Source organism: Aquila chrysaetos, chromosome 13, assembly GCF_900496995.4.
Source record: "Aquila chrysaetos chrysaetos chromosome 13, bAquChr1.4, whole genome shotgun sequence".
Classification (NCBI taxonomy): Eukaryota; Metazoa; Chordata; class Aves; order Accipitriformes; family Accipitridae; genus Aquila; species Aquila chrysaetos.
In genome coordinates, this window is record NC_044016.1 from 18,320,092 (window position 1) to 18,345,622 (window position 25,531).

At 49.4% G+C, this 25,531-nt stretch overlaps 1 protein-coding gene across 5 annotated transcripts in view; it reads left to right on the forward strand.

The window, feature by feature from the left end:
* Positions 1 to 22,514, forward strand: part of LOC115350070 — a 75,239-nt gene extending 52,725 nt beyond the window's left edge. For 4 of the 5 annotated variants that reach the window (XM_030035236.2, XM_030035232.2, XM_030035233.2 and 1 more), the window contains one exon: positions 6,551 to 8,970. Coding sequence is in view for 3 of the 5 variants with exons in the window: in XM_030035232.2 (XP_029891092.1) it covers positions 6,551 to 6,679 (129 nt within the window). In the remaining 2 variants the exon portion in view is untranslated. Of the gene's footprint in view, positions 1 to 6,550; positions 8,971 to 18,461 lie in introns of those variants that run through there. The other variant, XM_041128392.1, reaches the window with a different exon arrangement.
* Positions 22,515 to 25,531: the final 3,017 nt, after the last annotated feature.

Genomic DNA, 25,531 nt, shown 5'->3' on the forward strand with positions numbered 1-25,531 from the left:
TTCTTAAGAGATTTGTGTGGCCTTCAGAGCATGATCTTCACTGGGACCCTGGAGCAGTGAGTTCCCCAAGTTGGCCAGGGAGCACTGAGAACCTGCCCCTCTGAATGACCCATCTGTCCCTTTTCATCATGCAGCTTCCTTCCTTCAGATTGTCAGGCAGGCAAAATCAAAGCTTGCAGTCAGCTTTCTCAAAGGCACATCTCAAAGTCGTGTGAGAGAGAGGAGAAGAAAGGCTTATCATGCTGGTGCCAGCAAGGACCCATAGCTGAAACTGGCCTATTTCTGCTTTTGGGCAAGTGACCAGCAAGCATCTGCTAGGCCCTTTGAAGTACCTTCCAAAAAAGTTCAGTGTTGTCTGTCTGGTGGCACCTCTCTAAGTCTGATAGTTGCCATTTATTTGACAAGCCTGTGCACACATTTGCAAATGATTGATAGATTTTTTTTTTTAGTATTTTTTTTTTCCTTTCAAAGAGAAAGAGTGACGTGTTTGTAAACTGTTGGAACTGCTCTTTGCAATGTGGTTGTGTACAAGGAAGTAGGTGTTAGGCAGCCTTATGTTGGTGGAGGAGGACAGGCCTTTCAGCATTTTACAGAAGGGTAATGGAGTACACAGGAAGAGAGTGCTAACTGCAAAGTTCTGCTTTCCTTGTCAGAACAGTGTTTGGATTTGACCTTTCCTTTTCTTGGAAGAGAAGGGAGAAGAGTAGTCTTAAAATGAAGTTCTGTCATGGTCTATCTTTTAGCTATCCCCTGAAATTAAACTGCATATGAACCTAGGGCTGGAGAGACTTTCAGGAGGGAACGGGTTTGCCTTTGAAAAGTTGTTCTTTGAGCTGCTCCAGGTCTGTGACTGGAGTAAATTGTCAGAGGCCCTGTTGGAATTAATGAAGAAGCAGTTAAATGTGAATTGCTGCTGGATGAGCTGGTCCTGATTGTCAGTGACTATTTCTTGAAAACTGCCTGAAGTCAGACAGTAATTGAAAGGAAATCACGTCTCACCAGAAGGTTGCAACACCTAGGTGTTAATTAGTTCATCCTGGCTGCCTGACTGTGGTGTACATATTATGCACAGGAGAAACTGAGGCACAGATGTCGGGGAAGTGGCTTGGTCAGGACTGTGTCTGGAATTACAGACATAGCTAGCAGCAGGTATGAGGGTGCCCTTCCCTTGCTCTCAGCTGATGGTTTCACACATCGAAGTTGAAGTGTCAGCAGTTTCTTGTCTAACCACCTGGCAGGTGTGAGAGGAAGGAGAACAAAGTGGAATTAAAAGCAGTGTACCTGTAAGTGCTCCACTGTGGAGTCTGACAGCCTTTACTCTCTCTGTGCCTTGCCTGAATATTGGTACTACCTCTGGCTCTCTCCACTCCTGGGCAAGGCGACTTTCTCACAAACAGGCAGCATTGCAGGCAGGCATCTGTCTTTGCCAAGGCTCTTCTGGGAATTTATTCCTTTCTGCACAGGGTGGTGGTGGGAATCGGATGCGCCTTTACAACTTGCAATTACATGGTGCCTTTCATCCCAAAGGGCTTTTAACAAGTGAGTCTACGGACTGCAAAGGGATCGTTCACCCACCTCTGAGAGGCATCCAGCACTGGAAGGCAGCATCATTTAAATGGAGCTCAGCAGCATTTCCCAACCGCCAGGGCCCGAGGGTAGGAAAGAAGGGACTCCTGTGCTGGATTGGCCCTGAGTAGGGGATGGGTTGTCAGAGTGCACCAGCTGATCCGAATTTGAATCCTGCCAGGATACTAGAGCTCTTATGAAAGAGAACGAAAGATTATTAAACAGGGCTTAGTTTCATATCACCCCTAGCACACCACTCCCCTCTAAGACATTGTTGTGTTAGGTAACTTCATTTCCCTCCTCCTGTGGGGATTGTTACTCTCACAGCTGAAAGCATGCTTGGAGTTGTGCTTGCTTTTGCTTTGTCTGAAGAAGAGAACCGTACTTCTGTGGAATCATGAGTCCAAAATTAAGTTATTTCACAGTCTACATTTGGGATATTTTCTGAGACTTCATAAGGGTAAGGGATGGGTTTCTAGGAGGAATGTGGGTTTGTATTGGTAGATTTATCCTTTACCTGTTTATCTTCTTCCTATGTACTTTTTCCTTGCTGAAATGTATAATTACGTTACAGATGGATTTATGGAGCAGTTGCCCGTTTCTCTGTTTTCTGAGGGCTGCTAATATGATTGAAATTCTGTATTTCTGCTGTGGTGTTTAATCTCACTGTCATCTTTGAGGCATCTGCATCCAGTCGCTATCTGTACCATCTTTAGGTGTGCTTCAGATATGTTTCAAGCCTGGTTGCTTATTTACCACCTGTATTTAATGGTGATAATGCAACTGGTGACTACGGTACAGGTTTACAAGAATGTATATGTAGGTGTGTGTATATGAGGGAAGAAGTGAGTGTCTGGGTGCATGCTGACAAGTGTGTGTGACTGAGGTGGTCTGTGCATAGTTGCTTGAAATGTATGTAAAACAAGCTAGCTCCCTTAGGAGCTGATCTAACTCAAATGAGGCATGCAATGAGGCAGCATGGGTGTCCGCAAGTACTGAAACTTCTGCTTTGGATAGTTGCATGAGCAAGTGATGAGCTGTGCTCCCTTGGACTGTCCCCTGGATGCTGGTGGAGTTCAGGCCCTGCTTGGCTTGAGTTACGATGTGAGTGGACAAGATTTGTATGAGCAGGGACAGCTCTCCTTGTAATTTCCAAGTCAGGAGGAGGTCTGTGTGTGCACAGAGGGATGTGGACAAGTGTCCAGGGAAGTGCATGTGTACTGGGGAGAACCTGAGGCATGTGAGAGCAGGTGAGCGTGTGCAAGTGAGCATGGGTGTGTGACAGACTGTGCATCCGAGCATGTGCGCCCTCCTGCCTGCAGCTGGGTGCTTGTATCTCAGGCCATTCTCCAGCTGTGTAAATATATTGCTTAACTAATTGAGGCCTCTGGTTAATGATTGCCATTAGCGCAGGGCTCTATTTTGTGCAAGTTACCCAGCTGCCCGAATGCCATTAGAGTGAACACGCTGGCCTTTAATGTCAAGTGTGGAGTGTTTGTGCTCTGAGGAGCCTCTGCAGGAGCTGGCCTGGGGTTGCTCAGCAGAGCCTGTCAAGCAGGTTTGTGGCAAGCTCCGTGGGGGCTTGCTGCAGTAGCAGCAACTCTAACAGCCTTCCTTAGTCAAAGCAACGTACCAGGCATCATAGGCTAGTACTGGGTGCCCAAAGGAAAGGGCAGACTGGCTGGGACACTTGCTGAGACCACAGAGAGGCAGCTGGCCCAAGCAGTGGGGTGGGAGGAGTGTGTTCTGCTCTCTGGCAGCCAGCCCTACCCATCTTCTGTCTGGGAATACATCTACAGAGCTTTGTCTTGTGCTACTCATCAGAGCCAGACCACCACATGCTGTGATCCCAAATGGTGTCATGGACTAAGCCAGATCAGGCCTGGTCATTCCTAGAGCAGGATACAAGCTCCAAAGAAAACATGCTCTTCTACAAGAAGAGAGTGGAGTGATTTGGTGCCAGTGCTTTCTTTCCTCCAGCAAGGTCCCTAGCAGAGGTGTTGTCCTGTCAGTCATGGAGTTAGGTGCAAGACAGACCTGTGCTGCTCAGAGTTATAAATGCCTGCAGATTGGTCAGGCTGTTCCCATGAATGAGGGCAGTTGCATTACTGCCTCTCCTGTTACGGCCTACAGTTGGACACAGGCCCCTTCTCACCTTGCCCTTGCCTGCTGTTGTGGTGACTGTGCTGTTGAAAGCTAGCCATTGTCTTGTGCCCGCTTGAGAGGTGCCATGATGAAGAGGCAGGATTGGGTGCAGTTTGAGCCTTACTTGCAGCTGCCCGACCACCCATGAATCTCTGCATCCTCCTGTGTCTTCTCACATCTTTGTCCTTCACCTCAACCCTTGTTCTGTGCCCATTTCCCTCGTGCCCTGGGGGGCTTTCTACCGAACACATTGGCCCCAGAAGAAGGCCCAGAGAAAAACCCCAGGGCCACTTCCCTCCTAAAGCCTGGTGAGTTCTGTGGATGACTTTCGTCTGTCCTCTGGACCTGTCTTTCCCCAGCCTCTTCTCCATCTGCCATCTGCCAGAAATGAACTGATTCAGCTGCCTTCCCTAATCCTGTCTGGCATTTCAAAATGGAGGGGACTGCCAGGTTCTTTGTTCCCATTCCTTCTTGGCACTGGCAGGGGACCTTCTCTGCTCTGGAGAAGGACAAATGTGCTGATTTATTCTGCCCCTTAGCTTTGAATAGGGGTTGCTATGTTACTCTCCAGCTCTGAGGCTTGCCAGAGCACACACTGTTATAAGTGGCAACGACAAATTATATGCCAGCCTGTGGGCAGTCCAATCAAAATTTATTGAAGCAAGCAGCAAACAGGCAAAACAGCGCTGGGCAGCCGGGGAGTCTCTGCTCTACCAACAGGCACGCACCCAACCCCTTTAGAGTCCCCTTTTTATAGTCCTTGGTTGCCGGGCTAAAGCCCAGAGTCCCGGCCCACGTGGCCTTGTCTAGTGTCTTCTGCGATTGCGCGCCTGGTTGCTAAGGGGGGTCGTGGGATGAAGGTTGTAGTCTTCTTCTGTGTTTCTTGTCGTTTAGAGTATGCGTACCTTAAAATATTTCCTTATTAGGCATTGAAAGCCGAGCTATCCCGTTCACTTAGCAGGACCTTACAGTTACAAAGTTTCCAACTGCACCTGTTTGCAAGAGCTAACACTGCCTTGCAAAAGCGAACATACTGTGCAAGGCTTACAAAACTGGTTTGATTAACAAATACATAAGATGAATTAATACATAAGATGAATTTATCACACACACGATATATAACCCCACAGCAGGTGGCTAGTGAGTAAAGACCCTTAAATCTGCCTCTCTTGTTTCTTATGCTGCTGGCCAAGGTGTCAGGGGGATGTAGCAGGGCATGATTTGCTGGCTGAAACTCCAGGCACAGCTATGCCAAGCAGCATGTTGGCATTTTCCATTCTCAAGTGCCCATCTTAATTTGCAGAGGAGGTACCAACTAGGCAGGAACATGCTGCCCACACTGGCTTTTAAACAGGCCCTTTCTGACATGAAGGCTGCAGCATGGGGCTGAACTGTGACAAAGATCTTGGAGGCAGAAGCTTCCAGATCCTGCTGCAGTGACTGCAGCACCTGGGGCCTGGCTTGGACACTTCCATAGCACTCTCTAATTTGGCATGACTGTTTGGGTAGGCCTGACCATTTGAGCAGCTTTCTGGGAAAAGCCGCATGTGCTTGTCCTGTGATGACAAGTTAAAATCCAGCCAGGATAGAGGCAGGTGGCATCAGAACATCACCTTGCCATGCTGGTATGTGCTTGCAGCTGTCTGATAGACCTGACTTGCCAAAATGAACCACTGTCTTAGAGGAGACAGCAGAGTTGGTAACTGTTACTAAAAAGCCTAATTCTTTGAGGAACAGTCCCTTAGTGCAGACTGAGCAAGGGAAACCATGGGTCTTGCCAGAAAAGGCCTAGAAGAGGCATCAGGGAGGCATGTAACACCAGCGCCCAGGCCAGATCTCCTCTCACTGGGTTTTTTCTCACCTTCATGAAAACAGTGGTAAAGCCCTTCCCAGCAGTGATGGGAGTGAGATGAGGGTAGGGGACATTTGCACGAGTTTCTGAGCTGCTGAACTTCCCAGCATGTGGCATTCAGTAGCTCACACCTATCCCTGGGGAATGAATTCTGCAGCATCATGATTAAATACTCTGCTGGCCTATAGAGCTGTGAGAACCTCCTCTCCTGGCCAAAGAGTGTGAAGCAGCTGCCCCATTGGTGCTTCTGCTTGCATAAGGAAAGAAACAAAACAAAGTTCCTGAGAAGTAAAACGAAAACACTTCCTATTTAACACAGTGGAATCACTTTGGCACCGTAATTCCTCAGGGATCCACAGGTCCCAGCACAGCCTAGTGGGGAACAGCATTTCTATCCTGTCACACAGTGCAGGAAGTGAACACATATTTCTTGCCTCCTTACTCTGGATCTGCTCTGACCATGCTCTGAGCACTGGGAGCAAAAGGGGAGAGAATGGTCTTTGGTGGCCATGGTACAAACCAGGCTGTAAGGCCTTCAGGTGGGATCTTTTCTTCTGAGCATCTCTCAGCCATTCCTCATTGAACTGTGGAGGCTAGAGCCAAAATTCTGGAGAGTTTCAGTGTGTCTGGGACTTTATCGATGAATAAAGGGTGATTTATAAATCCTTACTGGAGAGTTGTTGAAAAATAGGACTGAAGAATGAGCCTTCAGAGATGACTTGGTTTATCTCCCTGCTCTAAAAGTATAGTAGATCCTCCTCCAAGACCAAGTGAATCTGAATTTAGCTTTTCCATGCGATACCTCCATGTGAAGCAAAGTGCTTCACTGCTTATGTTAGTGCCATTTGCTGCAAGTACAAGCATGACCACCCATTCAAGTAGGTGTAATTGTATCAGAGAGGGATGTGACAAAGCACTTGAGGCAAGACGTCACTGTTTGCAGCTTATATGAGCACTGACTTTGTCCCTCTTTTTATTCCCATGCAGAGCATTAACGGAGGCCGCCCACCACCCCACTTTGTGTATGATCCATCCACCTTTGCCTTCCGTTCCCTCAGCACCTTGAAGCCGCTGAGCCCGATAGCTCCAGTGGAAGAACCGTCATGTGCCTACTGAAGGAGTTTCTCCAAAAACCTCAGGAACTATCAACCAACCACCTGCCTGGCAGGGAGGAGGGGAGGTGGTGATACCCAAGGGGATGGGAGGGAGAAGGAGACAATTACATATCTTTGCAATAGAGCCTCTCTGGCAGCATATGGCTTTGCAGCAGTGACTGCTTTCATACCATTGCCATATCTGAATAGTGGCAAAGGGAGAGATTTTTGTCTTTCAGGGCAAAACAAACCAGTCAGGTCCACAAACTGTAAGGGCAGCCACCAAGGCAGTGGCAAACATGGGGATGGTGGTAGTTGAAGATATCCCTGAGGGGTTCAGGGGCTAGTATGGCCTACATGGCAGCAGGGGTGAGTGATCAGGGTGTGAAACCAAGTCCAGTCAGTTTCCCAAGAGTACCTGAGTCTACAGTGCTTTGCTATAGACCTGACCCTTCTCCCAGTCAGAAGTGAGCTCAGGGTTGGAGACAGAGGCTATACAGGATTGCCTGAAAAGCAAGAAGATCCTTCTCTGAGATTGTTATAATTGCATTCACTTCAGGCTGTCTTAAGTGGAAGACCCTAGGAGAGGGAGGTGGGAGGGGGTAACTGGCACATCTATCTGTGTGTTCCAGCTGGTCTGCTGGCAACTCAGTGGTATTGTCTAAAATGGGAGGCATGAGCCTCCCACTTGTAGATCGAGGGTTAGAATGAAATTCTAGAATGGAAGGTCTGTATTCAGCTATCCAAGAAAACACAGTGCCCACCGTCAGTCCTCAGCATCATCAGAGAGAAGAACTTGGGGGTGACCGTGTGCTCTTAGGTCTCCTCTCTGCTGAGGCTGTCTGTGTTCTGGGATATGCAGCACTTCCCCATAGCATTGTCCAAATACCCTGCTGCCCTAACATGATGCTGAAGGTAACTGGTACCACCAAACTCAGCCAAATCTAATGTCTCCAGCAAGCTTTCCACTCCCCTGTTATGCTGGCTATTAAATTCAAGTAGATTCTTCTTGTATCAGTGGAACAAGTATTCCCAGATGTAGCATGGAGTGGGAGAAAGAGGTCTCTGTTTTGTGGTCACCTGTTGGTGGAAGAAACAGGAGGGGAGTTTGGGTGAAGCTGTGGGACATTTCTCCATAGACAGTCCTAAGGCAGTTAGGACCATGCTACCACTGGAGTTTCACTGGGATCTGGCCTTGAGGCATGTACGTGTTTTGTGCCAGAAGGCAATGGCTAATAGAACAAGCTCTTAGCTCTCTTGGTGAGGCAGAGGAACAAGGCATTTCCCCTCGCTGCACCTGGTGGAGAGAGTAACCGCTTTGTCTAGGTGTTCCCTACCTTGAGCCTGTATCTGGCTGAGTGCAAGGGGGAATGAGTAGTTCACTTCTTGTCTGGATCAAGAGGAGCAACTGTAAGTAATATAAAATAATTTTTGCTTTTAAACCTCCAGTGTGGAGTTCTTTGATGCCATTCTTTCAATGAGACTGGTGGTCAGTCCAGCTGCCAGTAGGAGGCCACACAGTGAACCAGCATTCACTGGTGCTTTCTGGGCCCTTCACTGAGATCCTTGGGGAAAGCTCAAAGGCTGCATAGGCCTGGGGACCTGAATCCCCTGCCCCTACCCTCCTCCCTTCCCAACTGCCTCTCAGGCAGGCAGAGAAGCTGGGCAAGGCAGTGAGGGGACATCTGTCCTGATGTAGCCCCAGCTCTTAGCCCCAGCTCTGCCTGCTTTTCAGCTCCAGACTGTCACATCTGGGCCACCCCCTGCACCAGCGCACCTCCAGGGGGTCACTTGTGTTTGCTGGTGAGGTACCTCTGGCAGAGCATCGTGATTCCCTCCAAGAAGTCCCTTCTTCCAACAGAGGCTGATTCCTCTGCTGATTCTTCCTGCTCCTGTAGAGACTCTGCTTATCTTGTTTCGATGGCATACCTCCACTTTTTAACTGTTGCCAGATCAAGCTGACCAGTGCAGGACAGGAAGCATTGCCCCTTTGGGCCAAATCCCTGTGCTGAGGAGAAGGGACAGCCATAGCCTGGTACCTGTCTGAAGAGGCACATTCCCTGTGCAGACGGCTGGGGCAGGAGCCCCGGCGTGGCCCTGCGCCCTCAGGCTTTGCTCAGTGAGAGCTGCTGAGGTGCTTAGCCCCAGAGATGTGTTTCTTCCAGCCTGTGGGTGCAACAGCCTGCCTTCCCCTGGGTGGGAGCGGGGAACAGGGATGTCCTGCCGATATCATTGCCTTTTAGAACTTTTGTAACTTCTCTCTGTCTTTTTTTCAATCAGACGGAAAAATAAAAACAACAAAATAAAGTGTAACAGCTGCTATATTCACACCTCTGGGGGGTCTCATGCATTTGCCATCTTCTGGGTGTTTGTGGGTAGGGGTATAGGAGGGAATGGATTAGAGCGAGCTGTGACACAGCACTGCTACTCCCAAGTGCTCCCAAATCCCAGGCCATGTCTGCAAGAGAATGGCTTTGAAAACAAACTAGCAAGAGCTTTTCTAAAATGAATGCCAGGCTCTTTGCATATAAGAGGAGCTCCGTGTGCAGCTGCTCCCTTTGAGGCTAGCCCTGATACGGTATATTGACCCTCACTGGTGCTTCCCTCACCAAGAAGGTGCTTTGGTTTTTGAGTAACCTGCCTATTGCTTGGGGGTTGAATGCAAGCTGGCAGTGGGTGACCATACAGCTGGTCTTTGGCTTACAATTTTAGCCTCAGTAAGTCTTACATCTCTATCCCAAGATTCTCATCAGCCCTTTTGCTTACAGCCAGAGCACTTGTGCTCCTCTGTAGCATAACTCTAGCTCACCCCTTCCTCTGGATCTTGCTCTAAAAACTCCATCTCGGGTACTTGTAATGTGCATTCCCCACGCCTTGCTGTCTCTCTCCCACACTCCTAGCTCTGTATCTTAACCAGCATCTCACAAGGCTATTACCTATGTCCCCTTTTCCAAGGCCCCCTGAGAGATAGTAGCTTAAATTCCCTTAGCAGTCCTACTTAGACTCATTCCCAGGAGGCCTTTTCTGCTCTTCCCTCCAAGCTTTGATCTCCTCTAGGCTTTCTGCCATCTCTCTTATCTTGAAATCCTCCCCTCTCTGTCAGTTGCAGCTCATTGTTAATTGGCCTTGGCCCATTTTCCAAGGGTTGTAAGGTGGACTTGCTGGCTCCCCCAAGTCCTTTGCTCTCATACCTCCTGTACAGAATCACCTTTCTCTGTGATGTTTCTTCCAAAACAGCCTGATTGCCCAGCGCACCCACCTTTGGGGCCCTAGATGCTGTTCAAAAATGGTGTGCGCTATGGCTCCACAAACCCTGATCATCTATAGGCTTCTGCTAGCGCAAGCTTTTTTATAAGTATATAAATGCATAGAGAGGGATGCGTTGACCTCGTACCAGCCAGGCTGTAGGTACGGACACAGATTGTGCCAAAGCCAGAGTACAGCAGGCGAACAGCAGAAAGCTGGCATAAAGCTTTGCAGTCTGCAGACAGCTAACTGGCCAGGGTGAGCTGGGGTGTAGAGCTGCTTCAGCTGCCCCCAGGGCTGTAGTCTGGGCCCCAGCATGTGTTTGGGTTAAGTTCAATCCTGCCCACCCCTCATCTCTCCCTGCAAGTTGGGCCTCTGAGTTAATGACAAAACAGAAGGTTTTGTGGTAAAACATGATGATAAGCCTTGATAGACAGCTCTGAAGCTAAAAGAAAGCAGGTTAGTGGTATTCATGAAGATCTTACAGGGTACTTTTCAGCTGTAGTTACCAGCGTAGCTGACAAAGGAAGCTAAAGACATTGGCCTCATTTGGATACCAGACCCTGGCATGGGGGAAGGGTTTGCCAAAGACCGCTGTGGAAGCCATCAGCAGAAACCAGAGAAATGAGAGCTGAACTGTGGTCTTCTGAAGGCAGTTCCTTGCTGTAGCTGCTGTGCCCTATTGCTGCCTCTGGCATACATCAGTGTGGGGTTGTTGACCTCTGTGTCTTCCAAAACACCCTGTGCAAACACTCCATCCACTGCTGGAGCGGGCTGGGGTGCAAGTGAAGCACTCTGCAAGCATGATCAGCTTGGCATAGGTCCCTCAGGACCTCTGCTTTGCTGGATCTCCCTGCTCCAGAGCTAGTCCTCCCAGAAGGTTTGGGTCATGGCTCACTGGGGGAGCCTGTAACTTCTAAGCTGAGATCTTTCTCTGCTCTGAACCAATCTCGCTTGGAGACGTGCAGGTGTTTCCCTTCAGAGTGAAAACCAGCCCTGCGAAGAGAGGAGGACTGTTGTGCCAAGGTGCAGCCCTGGCATGCTGAACTCAGCTGTGTTAACCATCTGCAGGAGGGTGAATGGGGACAGGCAGCTGTTTGAAGAGCTTGACCACAGCTTCTCTGTGATTTAAGTGGGACCATTTAGGCTAATACTGTTCTGCAGTTAAAGTAAATTAATTAGGTTAATGCTATGGCCTTATAAAAATAACAGAGGGGAACCAAGCTTACAGCAGTGGCAAAGGGAGTTGTATGTGTACCCTGAGACTGGGTGAGACCCTTTGCAGCCAGTGCACAAGATTGGCTCTTCTTGTGTTGTCCAAACATTTTCTTAAACATATGTATGTACATGCATGCACACACATGTTTTACATATTTATGTCTCTGTATGTTTCCTTTATGCAGAAATCTCTGTACTCTACTACAGCCACCCACAAGCAGGGTGCCCTGTGCTTACCTGGGTCTGTTTGACAGGGCTCAATGTGAAGCCCACCTGCAGCACACTTACCATCTGTGTGCTACAAAGCATGATGATGCTTGGAAAACACACCTACCGCCCCATTTCCAACTGCATGCTGAGTGTTGACCTACCTGCCAGCCTACCAGATTGACTAGGAAAACAGGCAAAATCAGCAGCACTGCTAGGGGCCAGGGTTCTCACCCCAGGCTAGATGGAGGCCACTGAAACACAGCTTGGCACGGAAGCAACTAAGCAGCAGAGTTTTCAGCTGGAGAGACCATCTCCTTCAAGCAACTTAGGGCTTTCCCTTGCTCTTTCTGAAGCTGCATAGCATGTTGTGGCAAGGTGTGGGGTGGAAGAATGAAATCAAGGGTGTGTATCAGGTTAGGGTTGGATGGGGTATGTGCTGATACAGTGTGGGTGTATAGACACAGAGTGCATTTACAGTGGCCTTTATATTTATGGCATGTTATTTATATTTTAAGTGGAAGGAAGTCTTGGAGGAGTAAAGGCAGTGGGCACACATGCAAGCAAGCGTGGGCCTGGCAGGATGGGTGCTGGTGGATGTGCATCTGGGGCATGGGCAAAAGAGCTTGTGCTGGAGAGGGGCATGTGTAGGTGTCTGCAGATAGCGATGCACGGAGGATGTACAAATAGGTTACAAATGCCAAGGCAAGTGTGGTGAGTACTTCTTTGCTGTTTCTGCAGTCTCAGCCATCTGTGGTAACAACTGGCAGACTTTTGCAGTGCATCTCACCAGTAATGTTTGGGAAAAGTGAAGAAAAAATTACAAAGGCCTGATCTGTGTCCTTGAGGCACTTGGGCGCTTTCACCATTGAATTAAAAAGAAGCAGGCACCTGGACAACAGTGACTCAAAACAAAGCGACCTCATTATAAAATAGGGAGTGATTGTACACTGTTCCTTCTCAGACAAGAACTTCAGGGACATCAAATAAAAGTAGCAGGTGGCAGGTTCAAAGCAAACAACTGGAGGCAGATCTGCACAGAGTGCAGGGTTGCACTGGGGAACACTGTGCCACAGGATACTGTGGCTGCTCCGTATTTACAGCTCTCCAGACTTGCAAAGAAAGAAAAAAAAAGAAAAATAGTCCCCAGGAAACACTACATACACAAATGCCACCCCTGGCTGAGGAAGGTGGTGAGGTGGGAGGATTTCTGGGGGTAGGTTGCTGTGTGCCAGCCCCATCTCACCCTCCTCTGTGGCGAGTCCACTCCTGACAGGGTTCAAGGTGGGCTGGTGGTTCCAAACAGGCACATGCACTAGCAACCACCCTGCCATGCCAGTGCTTCTTGGCATGCATGCCTGCCTGTTGCCTTTACTCCTCCAATACTTCCTCCATGATATGAGGCCTCAGTGGTGACTTGGCCTCATGTCTTTGATGGTGAGGTCAGGGATGACCCGATGCATCTACTGAGCTGCCGGTGTTAGGGAGTAGCTTGAAACCTGGGCCGCTCACTGATCTATCTGCATGGCTGCAAATGGGCATCCTACAGAGCCTGTCTGCCCTCAGTGTGTGGGTGCTGGGGCCCTGCTAGGAGGACCCCAGGTCATCAGGGCTGACTGGCATCCATCACGTCCCTTGCCACAGCCAGGCTGAGCCTGAAGTGTCCATGGTCACTATGTGCAGAGGCTGGTCACAAGGGCATAGCTCAGGCTCAGGTTTCTGAAGCGGGTCAGGTCTGTAGCAGCTGGCGGGCTGGTGTCCATGTGTCATAGGAACAAAGTGAGTTTGGTTTGAGCACAGTCTCAGGCTTACAACATGTATATTATACACGTAATATACTTTTGGGGTGTAGGAACATGTTAAGAAAGCAAGGGCAAGTGTCCCCCAGAAATTAGTAAGCCTCACATGGGAGTGAGCAAGCCAAAGAGGATGCAGCTGAAACGGCAAGGCTCTGCAGAAGAAGTAACATCAGTGACGAGGAGATTTAAGCATGTTGGTATCTCACCATTTCCTGAGCTAGATTTTAGTGGGCTTATTCAAGAAAGGGGTGAGGAAATAGAAGATGTAGGTGCTTTGAAAGCTAGCTCTGGCTATAGCTGCATGCCAGCCTGGCAGGACTTGACCACATGTTTTCAGTTAACCCAGGACAGGATGTGCCAATAGCTCTGGACACATGAAGAGCCCAAAAATCTGTTTTCCTTTTTGTGGCTGCTCACATCGGTGCCTGCTGTAATAATAGCTCAGTCTGTTCAGTGGGTTGGCCAGCACAGATTGCATGTTCCTGTCTGACATGTTCACAGCATAGGAGCTCTGAGGTCAGATGAGTGGAGGAACTGCAAGTGCCATGAGAGCGGGGTGCCAAGTGGCGAGACAAATGGAGACAACAAAGCCCGTTTGACAAGGAAAGTGGTCACCATCTGCGATAGGAGGAAAGTTGCTTTCTACTGAAGGGTCCCCTGGGAGCTCTGCTTTCCTCACCCTGGCACGTCCTGCAGACACCCTGAGGTGGGCTAGCCAGCATCCATCCTCAGTGTAGAATGTCCTTGGAGCACACTGGCATGCTACACCAGTGAATCTCACGGGAGTTTGCTCCCTACTGAGGGACAGTGAGACTTTGGTGCCCTGTATTGCTGGTGTGAGACCTGTCCTTGTGTGCCCACAGCTTTCCTGATTGTCCACCTGGGCCTACTGCTCTTTCCTCCTGGCCTCCATGAATGCCTCTTCTCCGTCAGACTGTGTCTTTTTCCAGGTGTCCCCTGTTTCTTCACCCCCCTCTCCTGGTTTCAGGTTCCTCGAAGACCCTGCAGTGAGCCAGCCCAGAGGCTTTGGCACTGGGGTCTTGGTGCAATTTCTTTTCCCTCACAAATTTTCTCATTTCTTTCCTTGGCCACCTTGTTTCAGCCTTTAGACTCAGCAGCAAGAAAGTTTTAATGTAGACAAAACTATGTGCCACTCCTCGAAATGGTTGAAGGATCTTTGCCAAATTTTTCCGAAAAGGGTAGCTGGAGTGTTCCATCCTGAACAGTTTCATTGCCGACGGGTAACATTTGGCAAGACATTGGCGAGGGTCTTACCCAATGGAAGGCTGCTTGGCAAACCTGGCCTTGGCAGTGCGACGAAGCCAAATACATCAGGGCAAAACCTCGATCATATACAGCTCTTTTGAATTCTGAAAGCCTTTGTCAGCTCTTCAATGCAGAGCCTCCACAGGCCCTGTTTTGAAGAGATGTTTTGTCCTTTCCTGGCTTTAAACAGTTCCCCAAAATAAACCCTCTGCTATTTACTGGCATTGTTTTCTTTCTTGTGTTGAATGCTGATAAATAATCAGACCCAGTATATTATATTCATGTCTGCTCTGGTAGAAAATAATTGCAACAATTACTACCAAATCAAAATGCTTCTGTTTCTCCTGGTGTCGTTAGCATGTCCCAAACATTTTGTTCTTGCGGTTTAAAGTGCAGTAGTAACATGGTCCAAGTGCAACACATGGTTGAGCGGAGCTTCCCAGCACAGCAAGCTTCCCAGCCATGATCGCCTCTGAGATGCTGCTAATTTTCAATCACGGTGTCAGATCCTCTTCTACCGCAGGGAGAGCAACTGCTTAGCCTGTGGTTTACCCAATTTATTCTAGTAATAACTGGGCTGTCTGCTTTACGCGCTTCTCGTGCCCCGCCCCCCCCCCAGACCCAGCCATGTCTCTGTGACAGCAGAGAGAGAAGGCATCGCTTCGCCCCGGCCATGAAGGGGGTCTCCGCGCGCTCAGAGAAGGGTACAAGTGTTCCCCCCCGGCTCTGCCCAGAAGCAGCGAGTGATGCCTCCCATCTCTGCTGACCTCTGGATGCCAGGGCTGGCAGCAGTGCTGCCTGCTGCAGACATTTCCACCAGGCAGGGAAGGAAAGATCCCTTTTTAGATAGGGCACCGGTGGCTTATCAAGGTTTTGGCTGTACCCTGGCCCAAGTGAGGGGAGCTACAGCCAGTTTGCAAGGGGGAAACTGAGGCAGGGAGTGGCTAAGGCAAGGACCCGACACAAAGATAGTGGAAAGATACACATTAGCCTGAAATTGCATCCACAGATATGAAAAGCATCGTGGTCACATGGCTCCATTTGTGAAGAAAAACACTGTATTGACTGGATCATTGTAAAACCTTTAATTGAAGAGCCAAGTCCTCTCTGCCCAGTGTAATGTTATTCAAATAGACCTGCACACAACTCCTTCAAAGCAGATGCTAGCCAGGGTACAGCCCTAGATCAACAGTCATTCAGGATCAGTATTGCTTGAAACCACTGTGTAAAATCAAATATAAATAGAGCAGAGAGCATTTGAAGCAATTAGGGTCTCAGGGGAGATTCATTTCCTGTAATGAAGCCAAGCAAAGGGGAGATGATGCATCATTTCTGTAATGCAGTGAGGACATGCAGAAGCTGGATTACTCAGAAAACTCTGAGCAGCATGTATGGTTCATATTAAATCACCTAACCTTTCTATCTCCAGTGGTATTTCTGGGGCTTTCATTACTGTGGTGCTCTACAAACTGTAGCCTTGTGATTGCCTCTGGGAGACAGTGCAATATTCAAGGTAAATATGATTTTACTTCTTATGCACACCAAAATACTGAATGTTCCTGCTATTTTTGAACTGCAGTGGTACTGCACAAAGATCCTCCCTTTGGAGCTGAAATGCAGAGCAGACTAAGCAAATCATTTAGGTCCTTAGAGAAACTGTTGGTTGCGTGAAGACTTTGCCCTGCATTCTCTGGAGTCTGTCTTGACGGTCTCACTGCAAGGAACATCTTCCCTCCAAGGTGCAGGATGCAATTCCCTAACTCCCAAGGTTGTTTGTCCATAAATGAGGTATTTGCTACCAAATTTCCCAACTCTCAGATTCCCTCAGTGCCAGGGATAGCCAGCCAAGCTCTGACCGTCCAGGCTTGGCCACGGGGCAACTCGGCCAGCAGCTCAGGTGCAGCAATATGTCAGCCAACCTCTGTCTAACACTGTGCATGGGTTTTGCCCAGAGCCTCAGCTCCCTCTCACGTTTTCTTGCCATCTCCTGCTTGTCACCAGGCCGCTCCCCTGCCTGGGCAATACCAAGGCACCGCTCCTCCCTGAGCTGCAGAGCACCTCAGGCGCGCACCTTGGCACAAGATCTCTGCAGAGCACTGGCAGCGGGTGCTTGGCAGGACTTGCATCACTTGCCCACCCCAGGAGCATCACTTTCCTTCAGAGGTGGATGCTGCCCCGTGCTCCCCATGGCTGCTTGCAGACTGCATGCAGCAGCAAGGCTCTTGAACGGCTGGAAAGGAAATCATGTTTCTCCTGACATCTGAAAGCAATTTTTCCTGAGGAGCCACAGTGCTGGCTGCATGTGGGGTGCAGGGAGCCAAGCCCAGGAGATTCCAGGCTGACATCTTTAGGCTGAGTTTCCACCCAGGGCTGACGGGCTTTACAGCTGTGGCTGAAATGGAAAGGGAAGGGGTGGCAGAAGCATCTGCACTACCCGGGGTGTTTGAGGTAGATACTGCAGAGTGATTAATCACCCAAATCACCCATCGGAAGCACCAGTTAAAAGAATAACATGTCCTATAATTTGTGCGTCATGGGAATCCAATCTGCCCACAGGCAGTGCTGTGTGAGGGCATGACCATGAACAAGGTGTTTAGACAGGCTTCACACTTTTAATTGCTCCTTCAAGGAGCTTGGTCCATGTGCCAAAGTGTGTTATAGCTGTTCTTCAGCAGAGCAGGGAGCTGGGGCAGTTGAAGGGCTTTGCCCAGCACTGGGTTGAGCTGTAGGAGCCTGATCTGCAGCCCTGTCCAAGGTGCACAGGATGAGACCTGAGAGTCCCTCTGTACATCTCTAGCCCCTCTCACGATTGAGAGCAAACCTGGGAACACAGGCCAGGAGGGAGCAAGAGCTGCTCCATCCAGCTCCTCCCATCCAGGCTAATCAAGGGGACCCAGGACTTCATGGTAGCCCACCAAAGGCACCTCCTGATATTGAGCTGGGGATGCTGCCACGGGCTTCTTGCACAACCAGGCCTTTGCTCTATGAGTGATGCTGCTGCTCTGGGCAGGTGAGGCTGACCAAGGTTCTTGGGCTTCTTGCAGGATGCTGGGAAATGCTCTGGCCACATGCTATAGACTTCGGTCTTCTTGGCTGGGGCCACCTGCTGTGTGGTTGCTTGCAATTGCAAGAGGCTGGGTACCACAGACTGGGTAACTCCTCATCCCACCTTCCTATGGCATCTTGCAGCTGCCTGGCAAAGCTTTAAACCTTTCCTTACAATAGCCACACAGAAATTAATCTTTTAAGACTTTTACATGTTGGAAGCCCCCATCACACTTTGGAGATCCCTCTGGCTGATGGCTGTGCTTCCTATGCAGAGCTGGTTGGTGGCCTGGCCTTGATGCTCCTCTGTAACCTGAGATAACAAGACATTTTTCTTTTGGTGCTGGCACAGACAGACCATTTATGTACTGCAAAAGAATGGGGTAGTATTTCTTCCCTCTGAAAAAAGAAAAGTCTCTTGATCACTGAATCAATCCGTCACCTCCCTCTGTGTTGGGTAAATAATCTGGGCTTCCTGGGCTTGGGCCAGGAAGAGCAGGGATGGAAATACACAGGGTGTAGCTCAAGTCATCCTTTCATGTCATGAGCTTGGCTGGGCCAGGCTGTTGGGGACATGTGGCAGTGCCCATGGTGGGGACAGAGGAACAGGTCCCATCCCTCTCCTCAGTGCTGTCTGTGTCCAGGAGTCCCACCACATCTGCCAGTGTGGACTCGTCCTCGGTCTGCGAAGGGCAGAAAGACCCTGAGTCCAGTGCCAGGCAGATGGGGATGTGCCTGAGGTGATCTGGCCTGGAACCCATGACGTCCCTTGAAGGCAGTGTACAGAGCATGTGGAGCCAGCCCCAGGAAGGCAGGTCCCCATGGGTTAGCCTCCTGCTCCCCAGGGACTTGCCTGGTGCAGCCGCTTTGCCAAGTCTGGGCCAAAAAAGGGGAGGGCAGGAAGGTGGCACTGGCCAGAGTGACAAACTGCTGTTCCCACTGTGTAATCAGTTCCTGGAGAGGAAAAGCTAACAGCAAAGAGATGCTTGATTTCTCTTTCCTTTTTTTCTTTTTTTAATTTAGTAAGACAAGAGGGAAGAGTGAGCAGCGGAGACCCATCTGCAGCTCAGAGGTGTGTGGCGAAGCAGCACCTGCAGCCAAAAGCCGGGCCGGTGGTGCTGGGAGGAAGAGGAGGCACTTCTCCCTGCGGGTTTATAAACTCTTGGCTCGCAAAGCAGGAGGACAAAGTGCATCACCAAAACAGAATTGCGCTTGATGTCTGGGTCAGAGAAGCTCCAGCTGGGCCTGGGCAGCCCTTTCCACTTCCCCATCCCTTGAGAGCTGGCCAGCAGCCAGGGGCCAAACTGGCACCTCACCCCCAGCGCTGATGGGAAGGTGAAGGAACCGTGGGAAAACCCGGCTCTGGCTGGCTGCTGTCGGCTCAGCAGCAATTGCAGTATAAAAAATATTTCTCCTCCCCACCATGTCCTCTCCATCCCTGCCATGGTCTGCCTCAGAGGTATGAAGGCAGCAGTAACAGGCCACCCCGATGGACCAGACTGATGGATGAGCCAGCTACCCTGAGTGCCTGCCGGCTGGAAAAGAGGACTGACTACAAGCAGATGATGGGAATTACAGCTGGGTAAACTCAATACCACGTTAACCCTGTGGGGTGTGAGCGGGGTCCCCGCCACATGGGCACGCAAAGCACCAGCTCTGCTCCATCCCCCCCGAAGGTGGTGCCTGGCACTGCTGGGGTGTCCCCGTTACACTGGTGGGGTGATAATGCAAAGCCTTCCCTCACCTTCACCCTGGGTCTTCTCAGGCACCAAGCACCCTGCCATAAAAGCAGTCTTTCCCCGCATGCCCCTGTGTATTGCCATTTATTACATTACAAGGGGAGAAGGTGGGCCTGGTGCTTTCAGGGATTTCAGGGTGCAATGCTGGGCAGTCACTGGGGTGGGCTCAGATGGCAGCAGGACTAGGGAGACTGGAAACATCTCACAGTACAGTGCCCTATGTGCAATAAAAAGCCAGCAGCCCATTTTGGTCAAACCAAACAGGGCCTTTTGGAAAAGCATGCCCTAAGAGGAAATGCTGCTCCCAGAGCAGCCTATGGCCCCCAGGTAATAATGCTGTAATCGATGTCAGTGCACACAGTTATCCACTACAGTATTACCAACCCCATAGATTTCAAAATCCTGAATAAGGCCTCAAATCTCACAGCACTGGCTTAAAAAATAAATTAAAACTATGCAGTTTGGAATCTGATTACTTATCCTCTATTTGGGTTTTTAAAACTTTTGGATACAGCTGGGCTGCATTTCAGCTTCCCTTTGCATCGCAATTGCAAGGTCACAATAATTACTCCATAGAAGGGAGCTACAGGGTGGGGGTTTTTTTGAAGGAAGCTGAGATTCTTATAAATTTACATTTACAGGGAGGGAGCTTTAACAGTTCTCTAGGCTCTGAAAGTCTGTTAAAAATTGCAAGGGCCACTGATATAATAATAGATTAACCTCAGACCAATTTATGTGTGTGGTTACTGATCACCTGCTCTAAATAAGCTCACTGCAGGAAGTGGACTTGCCTCTTCAAGGAATGCTGCCTGTTTGGAGATGTGCCGACAAAGCATCATTTCCACTGGAAGCATTGTCACGGAGGGAAAAAGTGAAATTTATCTCATTGCCCAGGAAGGCATAAAGGCAGACTGATAAATAAACAGGTGGTGAACCAACTACTTGGCAATAAGTGGTGAGGCAATCGCAGTGCGATGAAGGCTAATAAGAAAATATGATGTCATGCATGGCTCTGCTTTGCCAAAGTGTGCCGCTCCCTGCAGAAAATCACAAAGAACTGTAAAAACAAAATACATTTGTGCTTCAACTGGAAACTGAGGCAATAATCATTATGATGAAGTAGCAACAGAGCTTTTGGTTGGACATCTCAGTTCCCCTCCCAAGGAAGACTGTGCCACACATTGGTCAGGGAGGCTGGAAGCTGGGACACAAAGTGAATGTTGGCTGCCTCTTTACGTGCCACAGCCTCTGAGCTGCTGTGGGGCCGGAGCAAACCTAGAGGGAGACCCTGAGGGTGGTCCCACAGGGGGCACAGCTTTGCGTGTTATGGTCCTGTCCTGCCTTTCTTCTCTCCCAGCTCCCCCATATCAAAGTGGAGAGTGAGCCATCAGGAGAGTCTCAGCACAATGTCTCCTTTGAGGAAAGTCAAGAGCCACATTTTGCTGGGTATTTGTGGGCCCTAGATACCGCTCTGGATTTGAATGGAGAGGAAGGGGCAGGCAGAAGTTAAAAATAAAAAAGGAGGAATAGTTTGGATGGGATGAAATAGGAGTAGCCTGCATGTCACATTGGTGCTAGCTGAAGGCAATGATCCATACCCTGTCTCGGCACCTCTAAACACCACCAGCCAGGGAGGTCCAGCTGGTCTTTCAGCTAGGACGCTCCAGCTGAGCTAGTCCCTGTCTTCTCTGGGATTGCATCCCATTGCCCAGGTGTGCAAATGTTTGCTGAGACATTCAGAGGAAGCTGTTCATTTTTTTCCCCTTTAAACACAAAATGCATTCCCTTAACCACAACCATAGGAGGAGGCAGCTGCTCTTGGCAAACAGAGCCATGCTAAGTGCACTTGCTGGAAGTGTTTTGACTTTGTTTCTGAACACGTGTGTAGTAATACTCAGCTTTGGCCACCGGCTGTGTGGTGTGGTGGGGATGTGAGGGGTTGGGGGGACACAGGATCCATCTAGGGAACAACCAGAAAGGACATTTCTGCAGCAGTCCATTGCCACAGCAGGAACAATTGTAAGCAGCAGTATGGAGAAATATAAATATACAGGGTTTAGAGCCCTAAAGAATGGTTTGCCATATGCGGGGAGGGACGGTGCAATTGAAGAGGAGGAAATCTTCCCAGTGTCCTTGCGAGGAGATCAAAGTCAGAAGGCCAGACTCACTGCAGGAGTGAAAACCAGGGAGAGAGGCTCACAAGTCCCCAGTCCCACGGGATTTGCTCCCAATTTTGCAGGCAGCCTGTTACTGCACAGGAACCCCTGGGCCAACGGTGTTTCTTGCCGGGCATCCTCAAAAACAAAACCCCTACAATTGCCAGCCTCTGGCAGTGCTTCCACTTGTCCCAAATTTCTGCCTCCCCATAGGAGCTGCCAGGCTCCACCCTAGAGACAGCCACCCTTGCCAGGGGAGATGGGGTCATGTGTCATCAACACTTGTGAAACACTTTGGGGTGAATTATAGAAATATAATGGTTCCTTTGCTTTCCCAAAGCTCCTGACTGATCCAGGCCAACTTCACATTTCCCTCTTCACCACTTCTGTCTGGCAATCAGCACCAGGCTGCTGGTGGTGGGGTGGCAGGGCTTGCCCACCTCCCTCACTCGGGGTTAAAAAAGAAAATCGGACCCTTTAGAAAGAAAAAGAATCCTAAAAAGGCGAAAAATAAAGCATCCAACAGCCCATGTTGGAGACATTATGAATTGCTTTTGAAAGTGCTCGTTTGCCTGCATAAGGACAAAGGTACCTTCCTCTAACAAAGCTGCAGGAAAAAACCCACTGTCCCCCAAGTTCAGGGCGCTCTGGAGGACAGCCATGCTGAAATTGTGATTAAGTGTTTTGGGCCATGCCTTTCACTGCAGCCTGCCAGATAAATATTTACAGCTGACCACGGAGAAGCGGGGGGGGGGAGGAGAGGAGAGACATCTGTAAATTCTTTGGAGCCTTGCTGCGTTTTAATTTTAATTTAGTTCTTTTTTGTTGCTTTTCCATCCACACATCATTGTCTCTTTTTCTCAGCCCACAGATAGCTAAAGAAGAGATTTTTGAGAGAAAGGGGTTATTTCTAAAACCTCAGGGGACAGATCCTGGTGGACAGATCCTGGTTTCAGTGACTGTGGTGTAAAAATCTGGAGCTGTGATAAACCAATACTGCAGAGAGCAGACTGCAACCTTTGATTTACTAACTGGTGTAAATCTGATGTAACATTATTGATCTCTGTGGATTTACTCCGTCTCATTGCCTCCTCCCTTGTCTTCTTCACAGTTGTCCTTATCCATGCGAAGTCAGTGCCTATGTGGCTGTAATATGCCAGTAAATCACAGTGTTACACCCACTTGTAAATGGTGTAAATGACTCCCTCTGTTTGGCCTTGTCTCAAAAGAAAGCAATTCTCTGTGCCCAATGGGAGAGCTGGTTATCAGCAGCCCAGAGTATCTCCTCCCACCGACCCCAGCCCTCAAAGGTGTCTGTAGCTGAGCCCTCCAAAGAGGGGGCAACCAAGAACGACTCATATAAATGAGGGCCCTCAACCCTGGGGGCTCTCTGCATTTTGATGTATGAGTATATATGTCCTGCTCAGAAACATACGCAGGAATCTGTAGCTATAAAAGCTGCTGCACCACCCTGTAATCCAGCCCAGATGTGCCTCTCCTTTCATGGCGCACTCAAGGGACCCCTCTGAGCCAAGGCAGGCAGGGATGGAAAGCTTTGTTCAAATTTACTCACCCCAATGAAGAGACCCACAGCAGACTTCTCACAGAGGTCCAGAGCAAGAAGGCTGGTAGGAAGGATTTGTTATGGGTGGCGACGACAAATTATACGCCAGCCTGTGGACAGTCCAATCAAAATTTATTGAAGCAAGCAGCAAACAGGCAAAACAGCGCTGGGCGGCCGGGGAGTCTCTGCTCTACCAACAGGCGCGCGCCCAACCCCTTTAGAGTCCCCTTTTTATAGCCCTTGGTTGCCGGGCTAAAACCCAGAGTCCCGGCCCACGTGGCCTTGTCTAGTGTCTTCTGCGATTGCGGGCCTTGTTGCTACGGGGGTCGTGGGATGAAGGTTGTAGTCTTCTTCTGTGTTTCTTGTCGTTAGAGCATGCGCACCTCAGAATACTTCCCTATTAGGCACTGAAAGCCGCGCCATCCCGCTCACCCAGCAGGACCCTACAGTTACAAAGTTTCCAACTGCACCTGTTTGCAGGAGCTAACGCTGCCTTGCAAAAGCGAACACACTGTGCAAGGCTTACAAAACCGGTTTGATTAACAAATACATAAGATGAATTAATACATAAGATGAATTTATCACAGATTGATTTCAGGAGGGGGACTGGAGAGTAAGCCAACTGGTGCTGGCCCACACTGTCATCAGATGCCTTCTGAGGTCATCATTGCAAGCCAGGAGCCCGGCAAGCTCTTGGTGTCTCTGAGAGACAGGTGTTAATGCATGCAGTGCAAACCCTGGTCTTGCTTGAGCTCCCAAAGCTTGGTGCAAAGATCTGTGCAGGCAGCTGAGCCTCTGGTGATAATATGGTGGGGCTACTCACCTTCTTCAAGGGTTTAAACTTGGGAAACAGAGGCCAAGTAATGAGGCTCTGGGGTGGACTTTCATGCTGATCTGTTTAGGAGAACAAGGGAAAGGCTTCATGGTTTGTTGTAGGTCGTATTTGCAAGCCAGGTACCAGGATCTCTTCCTCCCCATGTGGTAGCAGCTCTGGCTTGAGATTTATCCCTGCTCTTATCGGTGACCTTCTAGGTAGCCAAAAAGTAGCATTTAAAAAAACTTCTGCGTTGGCTGCAAACTCATGTGGGAAGTTACTCTTTCTGTTAGTGTCATAAAGCTGCATAGCCCTAAATAGAAAGCATGGAGGCAAAGGTGTCCTCCCCAGGGCTTTGCAGTCTCAGCGCAAAGAGTGCAGTTATAAAGCAAGTCATGGAGTCCAGGGAGGAAATTTATGGCTGGGGAGATGGATAAATAATAAGCCAAGATCAACAGTAGTGGTAATGTTGAAGTGTACCAAGCGGAGTTGCTCCACTATTACAGGGCTGTAACTGCTTGGAAACCATGGACTGAAACAAGCCAACTGCTAGAGAGTTGCTGCAGTGTCGAGGCCCTAGCATTGGCACCACCAACATCTGACAACCTGAAGAGGCTGTTGTAATTGGAGGGAGCAGTGCCACATGCCAGTGACTGTCTTCCCCAGCACGCTCTTACTCCTGGGGTCAGCGCTGGGTTGTGACAAAGACTGGGATTTTACAGTCACGCTCTCATGCATTGCCTCCCAGTGGTGATTGTGACCTCATGAAGTGCTGACATGGCTCTGACTCTTCATTTGTAGACCATCTGGAAGCCTCTTGGTCCTCCAGATGTGATGAGAGGGGGATTGGGCTTTGTGTAGCTCTTGGAGGTTTGAAGGAGACACAAATCAAAATCTTGCAGATTTTTTGCTGCTCCTCTCAGCTTTCCCATCCTTCTCCTTAATTCTGTTTGAATTTCTTCTCTTCTCGGCCTGGAAAGTAAAGTCACTCCAGTGTTTACTTTCTCTGTTCCCTGCCCAAGATGTTAAGCATGTCTTAGGTCATCCCTGCTAATGGATCACATAAAGGAGTAGTGGAAATCCATTAGTGGAGGTGTCTTAAAGAAGAGGTTGGACAAACGCATGTCAGGGGCAGTGTAGGGATAGCTGATACTGTCTTGGGACTGGTGTTGGATTAAACAACCTCCTGAGATCTTTTTCAGCCCTAATTTCTGAGTTCCTCTGATCCTGAGCAGAAAGCATGACAGCCAGGGCCTAAGAATGCCCTTAGGTGTTTCCAGTGGCAGCAGCCCACCATACTTTGACATCTGCTTTGTGCTCGTGGGCATCCAGTCACTGCTGTGCAATGGCTTGGTGTGCTGGGGTGGCATCTGGGGGGCAAACTGTGAGGGTGAAAAGTGACATCCCCCTACGTTCTGTGACGCACAGAGGGTGTAGCCAGTGTTTAGTCCCATACTTATCCTCCATGTGAACTGTCTGAAAGCAGAATTAATTGTTTGGGGGAAAATACTGGCCACCCCCAACCACTCCCAGGCACTGTACATCCAGCCCCAGTATGTGACCTGAGACACCAGAGACAAACTTACCCCCCTCTCCTAGTCCTCAGGGTTTGCTCTTTGAATACTCTTGATGCTCCAGCTCTTGGAGCACTGTGATTACACATTGCTCTCATCTCTCACATCCTAAAAACAGTGACAACAGGACTCCTGAGGGGAGAGGAAAGCTTGCAGGTAGCCTTCAAAGCAAGAAAGCAAAACAAAGAACTCAACCCTTTAAAAAAATTTCACGTCTTAAGATGGATCTGCTGATTTTGGTTGGTG